This window comes from Eurytemora carolleeae, unplaced genomic scaffold, assembly GCF_000591075.1.
Source record: "Eurytemora carolleeae unplaced genomic scaffold, Eaff_2.0 scaffold870, whole genome shotgun sequence".
In the NCBI taxonomy this organism is placed as follows: Eukaryota; Metazoa; Arthropoda; class Copepoda; order Calanoida; family Temoridae; genus Eurytemora; species Eurytemora carolleeae.
Genome location: NW_019397085.1, coordinates 116932 through 137720, shown reverse-complemented (window position 1 = coordinate 137720; position 20789 = coordinate 116932). Strand labels below are relative to the sequence as shown.

At 33.7% G+C, this 20789-nt stretch overlaps 2 protein-coding genes across 3 annotated transcripts; one reads left to right on the top strand and one right to left on the bottom strand.

Annotated features, from left to right (window-relative positions):
* Nucleotides 1-2714: 2714 nt before the first annotated feature.
* Nucleotides 2715-7200, bottom strand: LOC111711730 (calmodulin). The gene is made up of 6 exons (XM_023486156.1): nucleotides 7122-7200; nucleotides 6061-6142; nucleotides 4580-4636; nucleotides 3724-3807; nucleotides 2883-2962; nucleotides 2715-2745 (listed from the first exon to the last, which is right to left on the bottom strand). Exons 1-6 carry the CDS (start codon nucleotides 7136-7138, stop codon nucleotides 2715-2717), a joined length of 351 nt encoding a protein of 116 aa, XP_023341924.1. The 5' UTR covers nucleotides 7139-7200.
* A 3896-nt stretch (nucleotides 7201-11096) lies between these two features.
* Nucleotides 11097-19911, top strand: LOC111711736 (uncharacterized protein DDB_G0271670). Of its 2 annotated transcripts, none has more exons than XM_023486161.1 (10): nucleotides 11097-11189; nucleotides 12507-12583; nucleotides 12953-13042; nucleotides 13454-13526; nucleotides 14120-14166; nucleotides 15499-15679; nucleotides 16096-16729; nucleotides 18047-18108; nucleotides 18980-19459; nucleotides 19712-19911. In XM_023486161.1, the coding sequence occupies exons 1-10, from the start codon at nucleotides 11148-11150 to the stop codon at nucleotides 19880-19882; spliced, it is 1857 nt and encodes a 618-aa protein (XP_023341929.1). In that variant the 5' UTR covers nucleotides 11097-11147; the 3' UTR covers nucleotides 19883-19911. The 2 variants fall into 2 exon arrangements, with proteins under 2 accessions (XP_023341929.1, XP_023341928.1); XM_023486160.1 differs by having other exon boundaries at nucleotides 18980-19465.
* The last annotated feature ends 878 nt before the right edge of the window (nucleotides 19912-20789 follow it).

Below are 20789 nucleotides of genomic sequence, written 5' to 3'. Positions count from 1 at the left end.
TTCCTTGATAAATTCTTCTTTTCTTCATTCCTAGATATATTCTTCTTTTCTCTATTCCTTGATATATTCTTCTTTTCTCCATTCCTTGATATATTCTTCTTTTCTCCATTCCTTGATATACTCTCCTTTTCTCTATTCCATGATATGTTCTTTTTTTTCTCCATTCCTTGATATATTCTTCTTTTCTCCATTCCTTGATATATTCTTCTTTTCTCTATTCCTCGATATATTCTTCTTTTTTCCATTCCTTCATATATTCTTCTTTTCTCCATTCCTCGATATATTCTTCTTTTCTCTATTCCATGATAAATTCTTTTTTCCTCCATTCCTTAATATATTATCCTTTTTCCACAGTTTTCTGTTTATCACAGTACATACTTATAATTTACACCAAATTTTGATTTTGCGTTACATTTTGTCTGTTTAATTCCAGTATTTTTAATATATGTAATTATGGTAATTTTCGGTTAAGTTTTACATATTCTTCTTTTTCTGCTTACTAGTTAACTTCAAGTAAGCTGTACAGTTATAATTTTATTATAAATGTTTATCAGATATGGATAATCAGATATTTAAGTCTCAAATATATTTCTCTGAAAAATTGTTATTTTGATCTTATCATACTGCAAAGTGTAATGTGTATTGTATAGGTCTTGTGTAATAGTATAATTCATAATAAGCAATGGAGGGCGGGGGGGGCATTGACAGATAAAGTAGAGACATACTACAATGTGTAAGAAAAATATGGAGGGGGGGGGGGCAAAGTTATCGTATATTCTAAAGAGTTGGACACATTATCTAGTATTTTTAAAATCTAAAATATGATTTATTAGTTGACTTGGCGTAATAAGATACATGTATTTATTGTTAAGCCCAAATTTTCGTGGAGGAGGGATAAAAAATAATGTTTAAAGTGCGGGGGGGGGAGACAAGTGCAAGGGAAGGAAAGTACAAAGGAATTAAGCTGTAAGAAAGTACAAAGGGTTTGGGTCGGTGGGAGGGTACAAGGGATTGGGCCGGGAGGAAAGTACAAGGGGATAGGGCCGGGAGGAAAGTACAAGGGGATAGGGCCGGAAGGAAAGTACAAGGGGATAGGGCCGGAAGGAAAGTACAAGGGGATTGGGCCGTAAGGAAAGTACAAGGGGATTGGGCCGTTAGGAAAGTACAAGGGGATAGGGCCGGAATGACATACGAGGGGATGGGGGAAGGAAAGTTCAAGGAGATTGGACCTTAAGGAAAGTACAAGGGGATTGGACCTGAAGGAAAGTACAAGGGGATTGGACTTGAAGGAAAGTACAATTGGGGATTGGACCTGAAGGAAAGTACAAGAGGATTGGACCTGAAGGAAAATTCAAGGAGATTGGACCTGAAGGAAAGTACAAGGGGTTTGGGCCGGAAAGAAAGTACAAGGGGATTGGGCTGAAGGAAAGTACAAGGGGATTGGACCTGAAGGACAATACAAGGGGATTGAACCTTAAGGAAATTACAAGGGGTTTTGGCCGGAAAGAAAGTACAAGGGGATTGGACCTGAAGGAAAGTACAAGGGGATTGGACCTGAAGGAAATTACAAGGGGTTTGGGCCGGAAAGAAAGTACAAGGGAATTGGAATTGAAGGAAAGTACAACAGGATTGGACCTGGGATAGAGGATGGGAAGGATGAAGACGATTAATTGACGAATTTAATATTTCATCCTTTGCTATGCACTAATCAAATACAAATATCTTCTTAAATATACTTTGCTTGTTTGTTTAATTGTTGGTCTGTTTGTGTCCAATAAACGTAAAAAAGGCTAAACTAATCGGGCCCAATTTTTTTTATGGGACCTCACATTATCTCAGGTAAGATTTATGGAAGTTCAAAATTTTGAAAATTTACCTTAAACAAATTTGGACCTTTTAAAATCCACGAAAAAATATCGATAAATCCGAAAAGATATTATTATAATTAATAATTTAAAAAGAGAAATTGCAGCAGATAGAGCCGCAATTAAAATTTAAAATCGAAGATGGGTGCTATGCTATCTGACCTGAAAACCTTAGAATGGGATATCCTTAATCCCGATTGTTTAATTAATCTGGAGATTAATAACAAGAGGAGAACAAGAATTATTTAATCTGGAGATTAAGAAAAAGAGGAGATTAAGCATTGATCTCGATATCCACCATTCTAAAATTTTCAGCTCAAGGAAGCCTGGTTTAGTAAAATACTAAAGACTAGTTCAGAGAGAGAGCCTGTTCTTCGCCGACTGTGCATAACATCTTTGGGCTTCTGCCAAAGGGTTATCTATGAAAAAAGTGAAAAACTGTCGTTTTTTTGTACTTTTTCCTTGTTGAGCATGAAACTTAAGACAGAGTATCGTTATTAAACCCAGTACCAGAAACCCATTTTTGTCAAGAAATAGAATTTCATGTGGTTTCTTTACATAGTTTTTTTGTTTTCTGATTTCATAAATTAAAATCTTTCAGACCCTGCAGAACATATTTTTTACAAAAGATTATAATCTCCATATGGTGTAAAATGCCCAAAATTTTATTTGTCTCATAATGTACAACAGAACTCTTTATCTTGATCTTAATCTTGATCTTGATCTTGATCTTGATCTTGATCTTGATCTTGATCTTGATCTTGATCTTGATCTTGATCTTGATCTTGATCTTGATCTTGATCTTGATCTTCTACTTTCTTTTCATGAGCATCATGAATTCAAAATAGTTCACGTCCCCATCCCCGTCCTTGTCAGCAACCTAAACATTGAAATAGTTTATAAATAATTATAAATAAATTGTAATAAATAAATAATGATAATTTAATAATATTTAATATTCACAATTTTCAATGGAACTTTAATAATATTAATATTAACAAGAATAATATTTATTACTTGATTTCATTATGATTAATGGTACCGGAACCATCTCTGTCAAAAAGTTTAAAGGATTCCATCATCTCTTCTTCAGTAACCTATATTATGATTAAAGGGATTGTTCATTGAATTTTGTAGAAATAATTAGCGTATTTACGATCAGATCCTACTAATATAGTCTTAATTTAAGAATTGATTGTTATGAATGTCACAATGTCTATCGGAATCAATCTTAACTATAAGAGATAACACACTGTATTTCTGTCTTCTCTACTTAGGGTTTAAGCCAGGTCTATCAGTATCCAACGCGAGATTTTACACTTAAATAACTTTTTATTGAAACATAAGGTTACAGGTCCAATAGGGTGACCGGCGTAGCGGGGGACATATATATATTTCATGAAGTCAATCTATTTGGTTACGAAATTTGCATAAAATGATGATAATAGTTATTTAAAGGAATGTTGATAAGGTATCAGGTTTCCCTGATATAGTACTCGGGAATATTTATGACATGAATATATTAATAAAAAATATTATTAAATATCAACTATATATGATTACGTTAAGATATAATCGATGATTATAGGCTGTAATATCTGATTAGTTTGGAATTAATTAGATATTGTTTACGTTCCGAGTCGAATATTTATATTTATATGGACGCTATTGATCACCAGCAAAGTATCAGTCATAAGTTCTATAAACTCATAAAATATACTTATTGATACAACTTTATGTATGAGCTATAAGTTCCATAAACTAATTGACTTAATGACTTTATAAACTATACTTTAGGACCCGAATAAATAGTGTCAGCCATAAGTTCCATAAAATCATTAACCCTACTTTGACTCACCTCCATAGTATCAGCCATAAGTTCCATAAACTCATTAAACTCCACAGTTCCGCTTCCATCAGTATCAGCTGCTCTAATCATTGCCTGCAATCATAAAATCATAGCAAATTGATATTTGAATAAATGTCGTCTTTGTTAATTTCAAGTGATTTCCAAGTTTCAGAGCTGCATGCCCAAATCATTGAGCAACTTTCATCTGAGGAGCAATGAGACGACAGATCCCTGAAGTTAAGCACAGCCAGTAATTGGATTGGTGTCCAGACTGGTGTTGCCGGGTTCGGTTCCCGGACTCCACACAAACCTGTGGTTTCCAAAACATCTGAAGCCGACATCTGGTTCAGCAGTAATGACCACCTGACGGATGTAGGAGGACAGAAGGGAGGCTGTTAGCAGCTCTCGCACCGAAAGGGTGCGTGCTTTCTACTCAACAAGAAAGAAGCTTTAAGTGGATTGATCCAAGTGAATGATGATGAAGAGAGGAATGGTGGACAAGCAAGGAGAGTCTATGTTTGTCAGCTATAGGTACCTGGGGGTATCCAATCCGGGCATACAAACGATAGGAAGCAATGAGTGTGAAGTTCCTATCTGTTTGGCACCTGGGCCTCATTCCAGTTTATCAGGAGAATTCCTGCACTCTATTATTCTCAGGCCTAAGAAGCTCTTAGGCAGCTGGAATCTTGTCAACCCTTCAATTCGATTTTTATTTTTGTTTCCTATTAATATCATTTTTATTTTGTTTCCTATTAATATCATTTTTATTTTTGTTTCCTATTAATATCATTTTTATTTTGTTTCCTATTAATATCATTTTTATTTTGTTTCCTAATAATATTATTTTTATTTTGTCAAAGTTGACCTGCAGTTGTTGTTCAGAGGCTTGAGCACCCAAGCTTTTAAACACAGAGGCCAGCTCCTGAAATAATTTTGAGTAAACAAAAATATGTCCAAAGAGTCTGTAAATTTGAGGTAGGAATTAATGAACAGAACATATGATCTACACTGTTTTAAATACACTTAATCATCGTAATACCAGTCAGTAGAGAGCATGCACATTCTCACTTTTGATATGCTATAGTTCTACACTATAGAATCTCCCTAGAACGGACTGATTTAGTTGATGTACATGTACTGTCCGTCTAGCTAATGCCCTATACAGTCTGTCCGTGTACTGTACAGCCCAGAACTTGAAATGACCTGGAGTTTACAGTGTAAAAACCTTGTTAGATCTAAATTGTGAAGAGCTACCCTCAACATGTACACGTGCTTTCATTTGACTGGTGCTATGATCAGGGCAATAGGCGTTGTTCCTGGGTAACAATTTCACAGGAACAAGAGGAACATAACGGAGGGGAACGAACTATTTTTAAAAGCAGGAACACGCACAGCCCTAGCTAAGATGACCAAGTATAATCAATACAGTTTTCTCAATAAATGCTCTTTATAAGTCATTAATCTCCAGCTCTTGTTAAAATTGTCAAAGTTTATATTCAGAACTTGTTGAAATTAAAGAATAAAAACTAAAAAAAATAATGATTAAATAATTCAAACTTTGTTGTAAAAAAGGATCGCTTAATTCTTTCTTTGAAGAAATCATAGTCTCTCTTTTATTAAATAAGCTGCAACGTTAACAAAAAAATTTAAAAGATCATCCGATCTCTGTCGCAATTCAAAAGATCGTTAATTCAAAAGGAAAATGAAATCGACAATAAAGTGTATTTTACCAAAGTATATTTTTATTAAACTATTCACAATCATCACTTGAGTAAAAAAAACGAATTTCTGTTCCAGAGTTTCATAATTTTTACTGTACGTTAGAGTCTTTTTTTGTAGATGTTAAGATCGTAAAATTTATGTTGCAAAAAAACGTAATTTTCCTTAAAGGGACTGTAAAGGAAAAATGAAACGCGGTATAAGGTGAAACCTGAGAATCTCTGGCGTTAAAAGATAGATAAGATATCTATCTGATGTTTCTGTCTCGAGAAATTGATATAAAACTCTGTCAAATTTATAAGAAAATTGATATATATGCAATTTTGTATAAAATTTGTAGTAATAAACAGATCATATTCAAGAAATACGCTAATACTCTAAAAATGGCGATATCCCACAGGAGCCTAAGAATCTCAGGTTTGCGCCTATTATAATTTTTTGTTTTTATTTTGCATTTTTAATAGATATAGTTGATAATATTATTACATATAGTCCGTATTACGTCACCGGGAACTTCAGCCAATGGCAGTGCAATATTATTGTCACGTGATAATTATTAATCAGATTAAAAGAATAGAGTAAAAATGGTCCGATATCTGGAGGAATGATAAAAAGATCGTAAATTACCTTAGTAGAGATCGTACCATCCCCATCCCGATCAAAGAGAGAAAATGCGTTCTTCATTTCGGCAAGCTTTGCACCACTAAACCTAAAATAAGTACAAATTACAAAAGTAGAAGGTGAGTTAAAAAAACCCGGAATTATCGATGTTTTGGTCAAACTTTGTTTAACTTTTGTTTGCTTCTAATTTTAGGCATAAAAAAAAATAAATTGTGATAGAAAAATATCAAAATTTTTTTTGGGAATTATTCAAAATAACCTGCGAAACCAATTTTTTTGAACAAATTTAACTAACAAAAATTGTTGGGATTATATTCTTTCTTTTTTTTACCGAAAGTTCATCAAAACTTATCAAATTTATCAATTGACTATGATATAACAAAAAATCCGCTAAAAATATAAAGTGAAAATTTGCAGGAAATATTTTCCAAATACCTTAGAACTGATATTAATTTTTAAAGTGCAGTTACTTTCCTGACAATTTTTCAAAAATTTCTGTTTTTTAAGGATAATTAAATTTCTCGGATTTTTTTTAATGTTCCAAAAGCATTTGTTATATGTTTTTAAAACATTTAGTTTTTTTTCATGTCTAAAATTCAGAGGAAAAAAAATTTGCAACATAGAAAAATTAGAAATTTTACAACCTATTTTTGATAATTTTTCTAGAAAATTTAAAACTTAAATTTTTGTTTTTCATGCAAAATATTCTTACACAAACTTTAATCTTCTTATTTTGAAACCTCATTCAAATTTTTTTAAAATATGAATTCTTTCATAAAAAAAGGATTTAAATATCTTAGGTTTACTCTTGAAAATACAAGTCTGAGAAGAAATCATTGGAATACTATTGGAGACCCCCTTTCATTGGTAACCCCGATGGAGACCCCCAGAGAATCTGGTGGTCTCCAATGAAAATCGCGGGGTTTCTAACGAAAATATGGGTGTCTCCAACGAGAATCTGGGGTCTTCAACGAGACGTCCATGGGGCTCCTATACTATTACAAAGATGATGATTTCTTCCCAGACTCTGAAAATACGCAACAAAAAAGATGTAATTAGAAAAATACCTATTTTGCCAAGCCATTGCTTTGGTTCTTTTAATTGATCGTACTAAAGTACTAGAGCTGAAACACTGCAGTACTATTTATGTATATTATTACCAAGTCAGGCAATCAGATATAAATCGGTTAATGGGACTGTTTGCTGCTTCTTAATCAGATATAAATCAGTTAATGAGACTGTTTGCTGCTTCTTAATCAGATATAAATCAGTTAATGACTGTTTCCTGCTTCTCAATCAGATATAAACCAGTTAATGGGACTGTTGGCTGCTTCTTAATCAGATATAAATCAGTTAATGGGACTGTTTCCTGCTTCTTAATCAGATATAAATCAGTTAATGGGACTGTTTCCTGCTTCTTAATCAGATATAAATCAGTTAAAGAGACGGTTTGCTGTTCCTCAATTAGATATAAATAAAATCAATCAAATATTTCCGAACAGAACAGTTTTCTAGCTTGAAAACTGTTTTCTAGCTATAAAAAACGACGATATCTTTTACATTTCTGATCAGAAAATGAAACCGGTATACATCAGGCATACCCCTTCTTTAAAGTGGGTTTATGCTTGAAATTAGTATATGAACAGTCCCTTTAAAGGGACTGTAAGTAATTTAATGTGACCCTCCATGTAAAGATGACAATGCTCGAACTCCAACGTACCCTTGAAATCTTTATCTAATATAAAAAGTGGAAGATAATGTCGTTTTTTCTCACTCAAAAAGTGTTTATTTCTGTGAGTTTCTCCTTATTGCCTTTTACTACAAGAAATACACATGTCCTTTTTGCAGAGAAGCCACAAATGGAAATAAAAATTTAAAGAAACAAAAACCTTTAATATCTAATGATCAGAAATAGCTTTCAAGGGTACTGTTGTAAATCGGGGATTGCCATAATTGCATGCAAGGAACTATATACAGGAACGCCCAACTCAGATATTCCCAAATTGTGTACTGAAACACTGGGGGAGGAATGTAAACAAACCCAGTGCCCCCACAGAAGTTGAAGGGAAAGGACTAAAGCTCTGATGTGATATTACAGTCCAACAAAAAACAAGTTAATATATAAAGTTAGAGTAAATACATATGATTTTTGGCTTTTTGGTTAATATGGAAAATACAATAGCAAGATATTTTTATTCCACCCCTTGGACCTATTTCCCTTAAAAAATGTTGAGTTGCCCCTTGAATTCCTTGTTTTGATCTCCTCCAACTGCAGTACACGGTTTTGACGCATGAGATATGGCGGTTCCTGGTCTATATATTTCTTGATTGCATGGAGGGTCACCTGGAATTACGCTTACTGACCCTTTAAGGAAAACTGGTAAGTTTTATTGTTATCAATTGTTATCATTGAAAACATGGGTGGTGCATTGTATTTAGCGCAGGGCAGATGTTTGTTGGTTGCTTGACAGAATAAGGATAATATGCTTGATCCAATCAACATTATAAATATTTTCACATCACACAATCTATTTATAACAAACTATAGGCTTTAAAGAGAGTGTCTTGCTAGATATGGTTGTTGAGCTTAAAGTGCAGTATTGTAGAGAAAATTTCATATGATACCAATGAGATATTTTTACAGTGTACAATTCTTTCACCAGTTGTTTCAATCAGCAGAAGTAACGTTTTTTTTTATAATTTTTTAAAAACATGAAAAATCATAGAAAAAAATTAGATGTATATTGTATATATTAAGAACAGGAAAATCACTTATTATTTTTTTTTCAATTTGATATCAAAATGTCCTATTTGTGGAGCTTCGACAAAATTTCTTTATTATATGGATTTCAGGAGTTGCTTCATTATAAATCTAGCTTGGGAACCCAGCTTTGCCTCGGTTACTCCCGCCGTTTACCAGCACTTGTTCGATTTTACCGGGAAACTAATTTTTTTAAGTCATTATACTCAATTTGGACTTTAAAAACCTAGTTAAAACATTACCGTGGTTCTCCCGAGGTCCCCAATCTAAGTTGGAGGCAAATCGGTGCAGGGGTTCTTGAGTTATGATCGGACAAACAAACAGAGATTACAACTTTACATACAGGGTTGAGACAAAAGATGAGAGTGTAAAGACGACCTAGAATGCTCATAAAATATGACGATCCCTAGGTTCAAATAAATATTTTGTCCTGTCTAATGGCNATTTATATATTTATATATATATAGATTCCGTACAGTCGTCTCTGAAGTTCCATCCTTTGTGGGTAACCCTGAAGCCTATGAAGCCAGGGGCGTACAGTAAGGTTTAGCCTAGGGGGTGGGGGGGCTTTTTTTGGTCGAATCAGAACCAATCCTGACTTGGGTTCTATCTAAGCCCAAGTTTGGGTTTAGTCGGGTTTAAGCTTTTAAAATCTCATCTCTGGACACAATCTATCTCTTTACTCTCAATTTCTTAACTCGGACATGATCTTATTAACTTGCTGGCTAAACAAGGAACAATTTCTTCTCTCATAGTAATATATATATATATATGGGCTTATCTTGTACATTAAACTTAACCTGTTACATAGATATCTAAATATACGTCAGTTGGAAATACTGCACTTTATAGATTACTATGAGAGAAGAAATCGTTCCTTGTTTAGCCAACAAGTTGATAAGATCATGTCCGAGTTAAGACATTGAGAGTAAAGAGATAGATTGTGTCCAGAGATGAGATTTTAAAAGCTTAAACCCGACTAAACCCAAACTCGGGCTTAGATAGAACCCAAGTCAGGATTGGTTCTGATTCGACCAAAAAAATCCCCCCCACCCCCTAGACTAAACCTTACTGTACGCCCCTAGCTTCATAGGCTTCAGGGTTACCCACAAAGGATGGAACTTCAGAGACGACTGTACGGAATCTATATATATATAAATATATATATATATAAGTTTATAAGTTAATCACAATACAGGTTTTCACATATTTACAGACGTAGGCGCTAGGCTATGTTAATCGCATAACAAGTTTTGCTTAGCTATTGCAAAGATATTGTCGCGTTCAGTGGAGAGTGGGTGTCTGCACGAAGCATGATCGGTAAATAGTTTGGAATGTCTTCTTCCAAAATTTGTTAGGTTGTTTAATACCAAAGACAATATTATGAAGAAAACAAAGTAAAATTAACTTTTTAGAGTAAAATATATTTTAGCAAAAGATTTTTAAACGAAATAAACTGCAAACAGTCTTAATTAAATATTTAATATAGTGTATGGAAGACGACATTCAAAATTTAACTACTGTCATGTTTCGTGGGACACCCTGTATATTATGGCCGGGCATATAACACCTCCCCTTCCCCCCTGGAAAAGTGAAATTGATTCTCAAAGAGGATTCATGGCTCCCAACAAGGATTTGAAAATGCCCCCAACCCCCCTCCCCCATACGCCGGTTAAAAATGTCCGTGCAACTAGCATTTTTCTGATTGTCTTTTTCCATATTTTCATGATTCCATGTTTCTTTGAACTACAATATAAACCATTATCTAAAAAATTATCTAAATATATTAAAATCACGAAACCTTGGAACGTATAAACATTAGTCCGACAATACTCCGTACACTACACATTGCTTATAGATATAGTCAAGCTAATATCCGTTTTGGAAAAGCCAAATTTGGTCAAATTAAAAATACAAATTCAAAATTTTACCAAGCAGAGGTTTCTTTGAAAACAATAAATATACATATCTAGTTAGAATCATTAATTGAAGTAATATTTTGTAAAGTTGAAAATTTAGAAAACGCCCTGATATAAATATAAAATTGGATATAAATTTGACTCTTTCCATCGTCCAATTCACAACTTTGAATACACTACTAGGGTAAAGAGCAACTGCTCTACAAATAATATTTATAAACGTATTTTTTGATTTTCAAGAACGTATTTTAATATTCCCACAAAACAAATATTGTTCATAAACCTTTTTTCAGTACAGTTAGAATACTTTTAACCTCTTATGTTGCATAGTAAATCCTTAAAATCGTTTCTAACAACAAATTGTCTGATTTTTTGTATGATTTAAGTTAGTTTCAGACCATGAGAAGCTGAGAATGCCTGGAAAAAAGAAAAAATACAATGCACGCTTTCCCCCGGTAAATTTTCTAATTATAAAGCATATTTAAATGTTTGTGTTTAGATGCCAACCAGTTACTAGATTTCCCTTATCGACATTTATTTCATACAATAGCTCTATTATCTACAATTATTACAAATAAGGCTGTCAGGGCGCTTCCCGTCCATCTTCTATTTCAACTGTGTACATTTTCTCATAAATAGATAATTTCCTAGAGAACGATTTTTGAACCCCCTCTCCCTCCCCCTCCTATCAATTTTTTACATGGTTATCAGTGGTCATGTGGCCGGAGCGGCCGGCCCCATAGCCTGTCCTAGCCGCGGCGCTCGGCCCCCTAGGCCTGTCCCAGCCGCAGCGCTCGGCCCTCTAGGCTGTCCTAGCCGCAGCGCTCGGCCCATAAATTGTCTTAACCTAACCTAACCCCAAAAGAATAAAAAGTAAATAACAATATATTTGCTGAAATCATGTACAAAATTAATAGGAGGGGAGGGGGTGTCCTAAAATCGTTTTCTAGNATCATTAACTTTCCGACATATTTTTGGAATATCTCTAAATTAGGCCTTATGCAAAAAGGGGTTATCTATGGGGATATTTTCCCCAAACTGAAAAAAAACTGGTGACATTACTTCCGGTGACCCTTAGAAATAGTTACTTGTCTGAGAAAATTGGTTTTATTCTAAATTGTGTTGTTTTTATGTGTAATGCAGATATAAGAGACAATTTATGATTTACTAGGCTATTCGCGCCTATCCTCTAATTTACTTACTTGTATACTTGAGTTGTAGTCCGCAGGAGACCCTCAGGGTCCATGGGGCAGACATCTTTTGGAGTCCTCTCGGAACAGAGTTCATTCATACATGGATTCATCTTAGTTGGTTCCCAAACACTGAATCTGGCACAGTGGTTAAATATTCAGTTTTTCTAGTGCAGCTTTGAATATATATATAATTTAATTTTTAAGTGTGGCTCTATCTGTGAGCATCTTCTCTTTAAACAGTACAAAACAACAACAAACAAGTTCAGTTTGCGGCTTTCATAATGTTTTTTCGCGCATTTTTTTTAATTTTACAAAAATAAAAAATGTTAGACAATACTTTTGTAATTTTAAGCATCCATAAACCTTCCCTGGGGTCGTGCAAGGCCCCACACAAAATTTGAACCCGATCGGTTAAGTCGTTTGACGTTCATTGGTTACAAACAGACAGACAAGCAAACTATATATATAGATATACTCATGTGCCAAACTCACACTTTGTAAAAAATGATTACTCGAGCGTTGACAGTCTTATAAGGTCTGATTCTTTATGGGGTAATTATCTGCAATTTCCTTTTGTAGGCGCGTATTAAGAAGATAATGCAAACAGACGAGGAGGTGGGGAAGGTGGCAGCCCCTGTCCCTGTAATTATTTCAAGGTATCTATACATCAAACATATTTCGTTTGGGCCCAAAATAGGAATATGTGGCTACATTTAAATTCATGAAGAATTGGATTAAGAACTCCTTAAAGATTTGTATATATTGCCTTCCACATTTACTTTTCAAGAAAGATGATAGTGGTGGGGGGAGGGGGAGGGAGGTAACTTTTGATGTCCCTTGAGTTTTTTTTTATCTTTTCTTAGCTATTTTTTTCTCCTAAAACTCATTTTTTTTATATATTCCCAATACAGCAATAATAAAGACTCCCATTTTTTATTTGCGCTCTCATCATACTTTAACATCTGGGAAGGAGGGATTATTGTTAAAGAAAATATATACCCTTTTACAGATTCTACGTGTTTCAGAGCTCTGGAACTGTTTGCTGAAACTCTTTTAAGTAGAGCAAACGATATCACAACCCGTAGAGGAGCCAGAACACTCACTCCTAGTCATTTGTAAGTACTCGTCTTATTTTTTTAATTTGTTCCAAATCATTTAATAATTTCTTAATCTAACGTATTTATGTCGTTGAAAATTTATTTGTTTGTATACAGGGCATTATACGTTTCTAAGTTACGTAGTTTTGAAGTGTTCAAAGTCGTATTTTAGTATTCAACTCATTTGTTGTTCCAAATTCACTGGAATGATTTAAGTCCTTAAAGAATTAAGTATTTTGTAAGTGCAACGTTAAAAGATTATCTTTGCAATTTTAAGTGAGCTCCCATTTTAAAAAAACAGGGGCATGCCTGATTCACTTAAATTTTAATTTTAATCTAATCAATAAAGTAAAGATAATATCGTTTTCTTTCTTTAAAAGTAAATAATTCTGGATATTGATAGATTTACTGATAGATTGGTTGATTTAGAAAACTGTGTATTGAGACAGAGGGAAGATTTGATTTTTTGAGAGACCTTGTAACCAATGTACCTGACCTCCAGGTATTATATTCTTGACTTACCTGACCTCCAGTTATTATATTCTTGACTTACCTGACCTCCAGTTATTATATTCTTTACCTACCTGACCTCCGGGTATTATATTCTTGACTTGCCTGACTTCCAGTTATTATATTCTTGACCTACCTGACCTCCGGGTATTAAATTCTTGACCTACCTGACCTCCAGGTATTATATTCTTGACCTATCTGACCTCCAGGTATTTTATTCTTGACCTACCGGACCTCCAGGTATTTTAATCTTCACCTACCTGACCTCCGGTATTATATTCTTGACCTACCTGACCTCCAGGTATTATATTCTTGACCTGCCTGACCTCCAGGTAACATACTTGTCCTACTTGTACCTGACCCAAAGGTAAAATATATATAAAGACTTTCTTGATTTACACAATCTTAAAGTAGCTATATATATCTACTTGCTCTCCATTTACTTGTCCTACTTAACCTTTAAGACGTTGTAATTGACCAACGTGACCTACCGGACCTTCTGGTAGTATAGCTGACCTAAGACGTTGTAGGAAACCTTCTAACGGCAGCCCTAAATATTTGGTTACTAAAATATTTATTTTAAAGGAGGAAGAATTTGAAGCAGAGGGAGATATTTTGCCCTTGCAACCTAGGTAATCAAATTTGATCAATTAATATTATTTTCTCAATATTTCATATAATCAATTTATCAATTTTATTCTTTTCATCAAGCGTTTAAAATTCTTTCAATTATTTTTAACATTTTCATGCTTTAAAAAGTAAGCATTAATAAAAGTATTCAATACTAAACGATTTCATTTATAAATTGAGCATTTGATCCATTGATCAATTTTCATCGTTAAATCATGCATTTAATGGTTATTTTCATATGAATTAAGTAAATATATTCTTTAGTATCAATTAAGCAACTATTGAATAATTTTATCAATTCATTAATTTTATTTAAAAGATCAAAGCTATAAAAAGGTTTTAAGAATATAAGCAAGTATCAAATATATCAAGTACAATCTATTTCATTATTTGATCAACCAGTGAATAATAAATCAAGTTTATTTATCGATCCTGCGATAATCAATCAATTTCAGATTTTTAATATTTTTCATTATTCATTTAATACACATAGAACATTCAATCAATTAAAAAATTTTATTTTGTTGATTAATCAATAATCATTCAACCAATTCATTAATTTCATGAATATAATGAAGCCTTCAATTAATCATTTAATTTATTCGTTAATTTCATTAATTCTAATTAGCATTTAATAATTAAGTAATCAGAACTGAAAACTCTTGTATGAATACTCTTAATCGCGATTGATTAGCACACTTTTGAATTTCGCCTTAATCTTCTCTTTTGGTTTCCCTGCTGGGTTCCGACCAATGAGTTCTCGTATTGATTGTGCGCCAAATTTCTCGACTTCTAATTGGCTGTTCGGATTCTGCAATCTCAAAATCCACAATTCTAAAGTTTTTTCAGCTCAGTTTTACAAATTTTATCAAGCATTTAATACATCATGGACTAACCATAAACTTCATTCATAAATTTAACATCTATCAATCAAATTAGTTTATTTGGTAATTATTAAATAAATTATAAACCGATTAATTAAGTTCGTTAATTAATCCAGCAATCATTAAGTTAATCAATCATAAATCATAATATCAAATCAATCAATTTTATGATAATCGTAAAGCATCAACTAAATATTGCAATCAATTAATCAAAACTTCAATATGTCGAATAATGATTTGATTTGTCCAATTAGTTTTTAGATTTTATTTCATTCAAATTGATATTTACTTATTAAATCAAGTATTCATTGATTTTTTTATCAATCAATTTATCATTTTTTCCGTTGCATTGAATAAGTTTCACTGAATAATATTTTGGGAAGAGGGAAGTATAAAAAACAATATTTCAACAATATTTACACACCATGAAATAATGTTGTTCTCGTGCAGAGTTAGTAAGCCTCGGAGTCGGGGTGGAATACAGGCAGGAGGAGCACCGCGAGAACGGAAATCTATTGATACCGTCACACAAATACCAGGATCTACGCAGTACATGACGCAATTACCCTCCAATACCTCTACGCAGTCGATGGTTCGGGGGGTTGGACGGAAACGTGGAAGACCGCCAAAGGTATGCTACAAGCCCTTTTAAAGGCCAATTTTCTCACCCCTAAAGCTTTAATGACACGGTATTATACTTCATAAAATAAACATTTAATGTCCAGAATGTATTTGCAAGAATATTTCATAATAACGAGTGGAGAGGAATATGTTTTTTTTTAAATTTAAATTGTAAGAAACAAATGCGACTTTAAAGCCCCTCCTTAAATATACATAATTTGGAAAACCAATTTTTTCCCCCTAAGTCTGAATTTTTTACCTTTATTTGAAATTTTGTTTAGAAAAATAAGGGGGGGGGGGTTAAGGCAGCCTCGCTGGTGTTCAAACCTTAATTTGACAAAATCATTTGTTGTCAGGGTGAAGTGATTAGAATAACTTACAAAATATTTAAACCATGTTCAGGGATTTATATTTTCTCTAATTTAGGCAAATGGTTCTAATGGGCCGGGTCGACCTGTCGAGAAGAGGAAGTATGTCGACGACGATGATGACGACGACGTTCAAGTGATTGACTCCAGCGATGATAATTCTAGGGAGTCAAACGGTGTCATCGTGGCCAACCCTATATATTCCCGCGGTGCTGAGAGCAGTGCGTTTATTCAAATCGACCCTGTGGAAATCCGTCCATCTTCATTTTCCTCTCATTCCTTCCATCCGTCCTTACAGCATAGTTTCTCCTACTCTAACTCACCTAAAGTGACGCCTAGCGGACAGTTTCAGAATTCAGTGAGCCCCAAATCCCATGATACGCCAGCTATGTCGGCATTGACCAGAGTTTCCTGTTTAGCCAGATCTTTATCCTCGCCTGCTTTCTCTGGGCTTCCAAGTGGCCGGGATAATAAAGTTGGCTACTACCCGGGCAATAAAAGTGATAGAAAACTCTTGAATACTGAGGATGAGATGAAAAAGAGTTTGGGACCTAGTTTCAGTTCCGATGAACTATCAAGTACTAATATGTCAAACGGACCAAGTAGTACACCAACTTGTACAACCAGCAGTGCTACGAATGGGCCTAAACATTCTATCGGCTTACACACACATGGAACAATCTCAATAACAGGGAAGCAAGCATTTAAATGTTAACAGTTCGTGCGGTGAAGATTGGTTCAGATGAAGCGCATTGCGCTTATCAAATGTCTCCGGTTTTTTAAGCAATGAATTTGGAAATCAAATCAATTAATTATAATATAGATAAAGATAGATAAGACGAAATTTTTCATCTTGAAAGATATAAATGTACAGAGATGTTTTAAAGATTCCTATTATATAGATTTACTAGGTCGGTTGTGAACATTGGCTGTTCTTGTGTCATTGAGTACTTGTGGTGTACATGAGTTCTGTAGAGAGACATTTAGATTAGTTTAGTCCTTCTCATGTGCTTTTTTGCGTGACGCGGCTGGATTTTTAAAAATCACACTTTAAAGGCCCTAAATATACCATTTAAAAAAGTAGTTTTGCCCGGAAGAGTCAAATGTGGTGGTACGGAAGGGGAAGTAGTGGTGGCTCATGGCCGCCTGCCTTCCCCCGCTCGTGTCAGAGTGAAACTTTGGAGCAAATTATAAAACTTATCAAATCCACCTTGCACCAAGTACTAAATTCAATACATTTTAAAATACTTTTCAAACTCATTCAAATAGTTGCTTTTTTTGGGTAAATCAAATCACTAATATCAATGTGACTTTTAGAAACGATAATTTCGTTAAAATCGCTTATTACACGCAAGTAACAGTTTTTCAGAAAAGATATTTGTTAGAATATCATAAAAACGTGTTAAACTAGTTAAATAAACATTTTCTTTAAATAAAATTTGTTCAAGTGACTGTATTCAGCGGTTCAAGTATCTAATGAACCCATATCGAAAAAAATCATTAACTTTCCGATCTATGCTTCTTAAAATTATTAATTTTAATTTAATTAAGTGTTTTTCTTCTTCTACGTTTCTTTTGCTTATTATTTGCTTCTTTATTATATTGTGGAAGAAGGATTTGACATTTAAGATTTACTAGCTTATTTAACAAAAAAAGAATTTGCATATTTTTTTATGTGATAATTTGAAACTATTTAGAAATAAGGACATTTTTGACAATCTCTCTTTTTCAGGAGTTCAGATTTAGGGTTTTGAGAGTAAAATATTTTTGTTTGCAGTTTTTCGTCGATATTTTGCCCCTTGGATCCTGATCCGTTAATCCGGATATTTTTTCTGATCCTGGAAACCGAAATGTTCCGGATCCAACGGACCCATCCTTAGTAGTTACGTTTTTAATGCCTTCTTGATCTATAAACCCCAAAAAACATAACTGATGCTTTTAAACGCGGAGAGATGATCTTTTTAGCTGTTTTTCTTCACCATAAAAATGAATGCTTGTTTCTGCAACAGATTCTGGTTTCTACACATCAACATCAAGTTCACAAAGTTCTAGTTCTTCTTCAGTTTCCCAGGTTAAACGGGTGTAATCAGTAATTGGAATCAATTAGATGTGGATCCCGGGGGGAAATAAAAAATTGGAATTCATCAGTCAAAAAGTTTTTTTTATTCTATTTTACAATTGTTATACAACATTTTATTTATTTTTCTCTAAAAATCATTTGTTTTCCCTAATTCATCTATAAATAAGCTCTATAAACACAATTAAGGAAAAAAAAATAGTTACAGAGGGGGGGGGGCGGGGGATATTGATTTTTCAAGATAATATACATCCCTGTTGATCCAGTCAGTAAATAAATAATTCTTCATGTGTTATCTATTTAACAAAGTTAGTAGCGCATTAAATTTTGTTCGTTAAAGCTGGTCCTACGACTGGACCAAGTTGGCTGAAATTTTCTTAAGAAACCTGGGAGTCGCTACGGGGGTGACATCTTGAAATTTGAAATCAAGTGAAGACCAAGCGGGAATAATTATAACTATAAATAATAACCTAAATCTGGCATCGACGGTTACTCCAGCTAGTTCTATAACATATAAAAAAAAATTCTTCCCCCCATTAACTGTATTGTGTTGTCCAAACTGAGTAAGGAAGAAAATTAATACTTTAGATTAATCTGGAAAATATCTAAATTATATAGATTTTAGAACATGAATGCAAATATAATACAAATTTGTTAAGGGTTTTATCACGAAATTCATCTTTTTTTAAAGAAAAACATTGCAAATTAAAAAGAATGCTAAAACAGATGTTGATTGCATAGAAGTTGTTTTATTGTCAGACCAGACACAGTAATATCAAGCAATTTGAATAAATTAAAAGAAATTTTTAATTAACATTCTTTTTTCCGGCCCCCCTCTCGCGCAACCTTATAACTATTTTTTCAGGTCTCCAGTATTCATTTAAACGGCTCAAATGGCTTTTCAACTAGCACTTCTACCCCATCTAATCCTGGATTGATAACTCTGACCCCAGGGGCGCTCACCACGCACAGTATAGATGACAAGACTGGTAGTGTTGCTCTTACAAGCGTTATCATTCAGCCACTATTAGAAACTTCTTCACCTTCCTTCACTATCTCAAGCTTAGAAACCTCAAATCTTCACAAATCTTCCATTGCTGGAGGTTTAAACTCTTCCAATCCTGGAGGTTCAAGCACATCCATTCCTGGAGGTTTAAACTCTTCCATTCCTGGAGGTTCAAACACTTCCATTCCTGGAGGTTCAAACACATCCATTCCTGGAGGTTTAAACTCTTCCATTCCTGGAGGTTCAAACACTTCCATTCTTGTCGAATCAAACACTTCCACTTGTAAAGGATCAAATTCAACAAATCTTCTAACCTCAACTTCACTCAGCACAGCACAGGCAGAGGCATTAATAATACTTTGATTTGTAAATTATGAGTTAAAATTGAATTTAAAGCCTTGGAGCTTGTTTACCACACGTAAATTAAAAGCCCAAATTCACAAATAAAATGAAAGATAATGAGGGTTGTATAATTTTAAGAATCATACCTGGGGGAATGACTTTGATGATTTTTTTTTTATGGTGGGGGGGGGCCAATTAAATTGTACTTTAAAGGCAAATTTTTTTTATTAAATATGCTCCTGTCTAAAGGAAACATGTCCTCGGGGGCTACCTCTCCTGGACTCAGGATCTCACAGTTTTATCCGGAGCTTAAGTTCAGCTCAGCTAAGCTCGGCTTCCCTAGGCTCCGGCTCGCGAGCCCTCGCTGTCAAAAGTAAACCGCTGATAAGACGAGATGTTATTGATGAGGATTATGATTGACGAATTGAATAAATTGGTCTTAAGGTTCATTTCTTCGCGGGTTTAAAATTTTCCAACATTTTATTTTTCACAACTTGTGTTGCTGGTATAAGGTACATGATACAAAATGTTGAAAGCCAAAATGGCGGGGAAAAAAACGATGGAAAACAAGACGACGGAAATCAAGATGGCGGTGAACAAGATATCAGACAAATAGATTGTGGAAAGAAAGTGGGTGGAAGTGTAAACCACGGTTTCCTTCCTAGTTTCATAATTTATTCTCAGTATCTAACACGGGGTTCGTTTGTTTAACATAACATGCCTAAACGAAATTATTTTATTAGCTTGAGCAAAACCAAATCTGAAATGAATTATTTCTATGCAAAATATTTCTTTATTTAAGCAAGTTTTATCTTGTTCAGGTATAATAATAATAATATTTTCATCAAAATAACTAATAATACGTATATACTTTCAAAAGTAATTTATGCAAGGAAAAGCTTTATATTTATTGTGTTCCTAAACTCCTGTTCAGTGGCTGTTCACTGTTCATAAACTTTTGCAAAGAATTGTTCATGATTTAAAATAATTAGATTTTATTTTGAATTGATCATTTTTTAGAAACTGTATCGATCACGCATTAAAATAATTCCAGTAAAAACGTCCAGTTGAACTGTAGATAACTTAATTTTTATATGCATACATTTACACACACTGTAAATTCAGTTTTTATATTCACTGTAATAAATCCAGTTTCTCTAGTTGAATTGTAAACTTTTATATTAGTTGTAAATATAAAAATTATACCTCACAATAAATCATGGTTTTTTGTTTTTAAAAAAAGCACGACCCTCGGGGTTTCTTTTTAGCTTGGATCGTTTAAACATTTGAAGATTTTAGCGTTATCTAAGCTTTATTCCTGAAGATT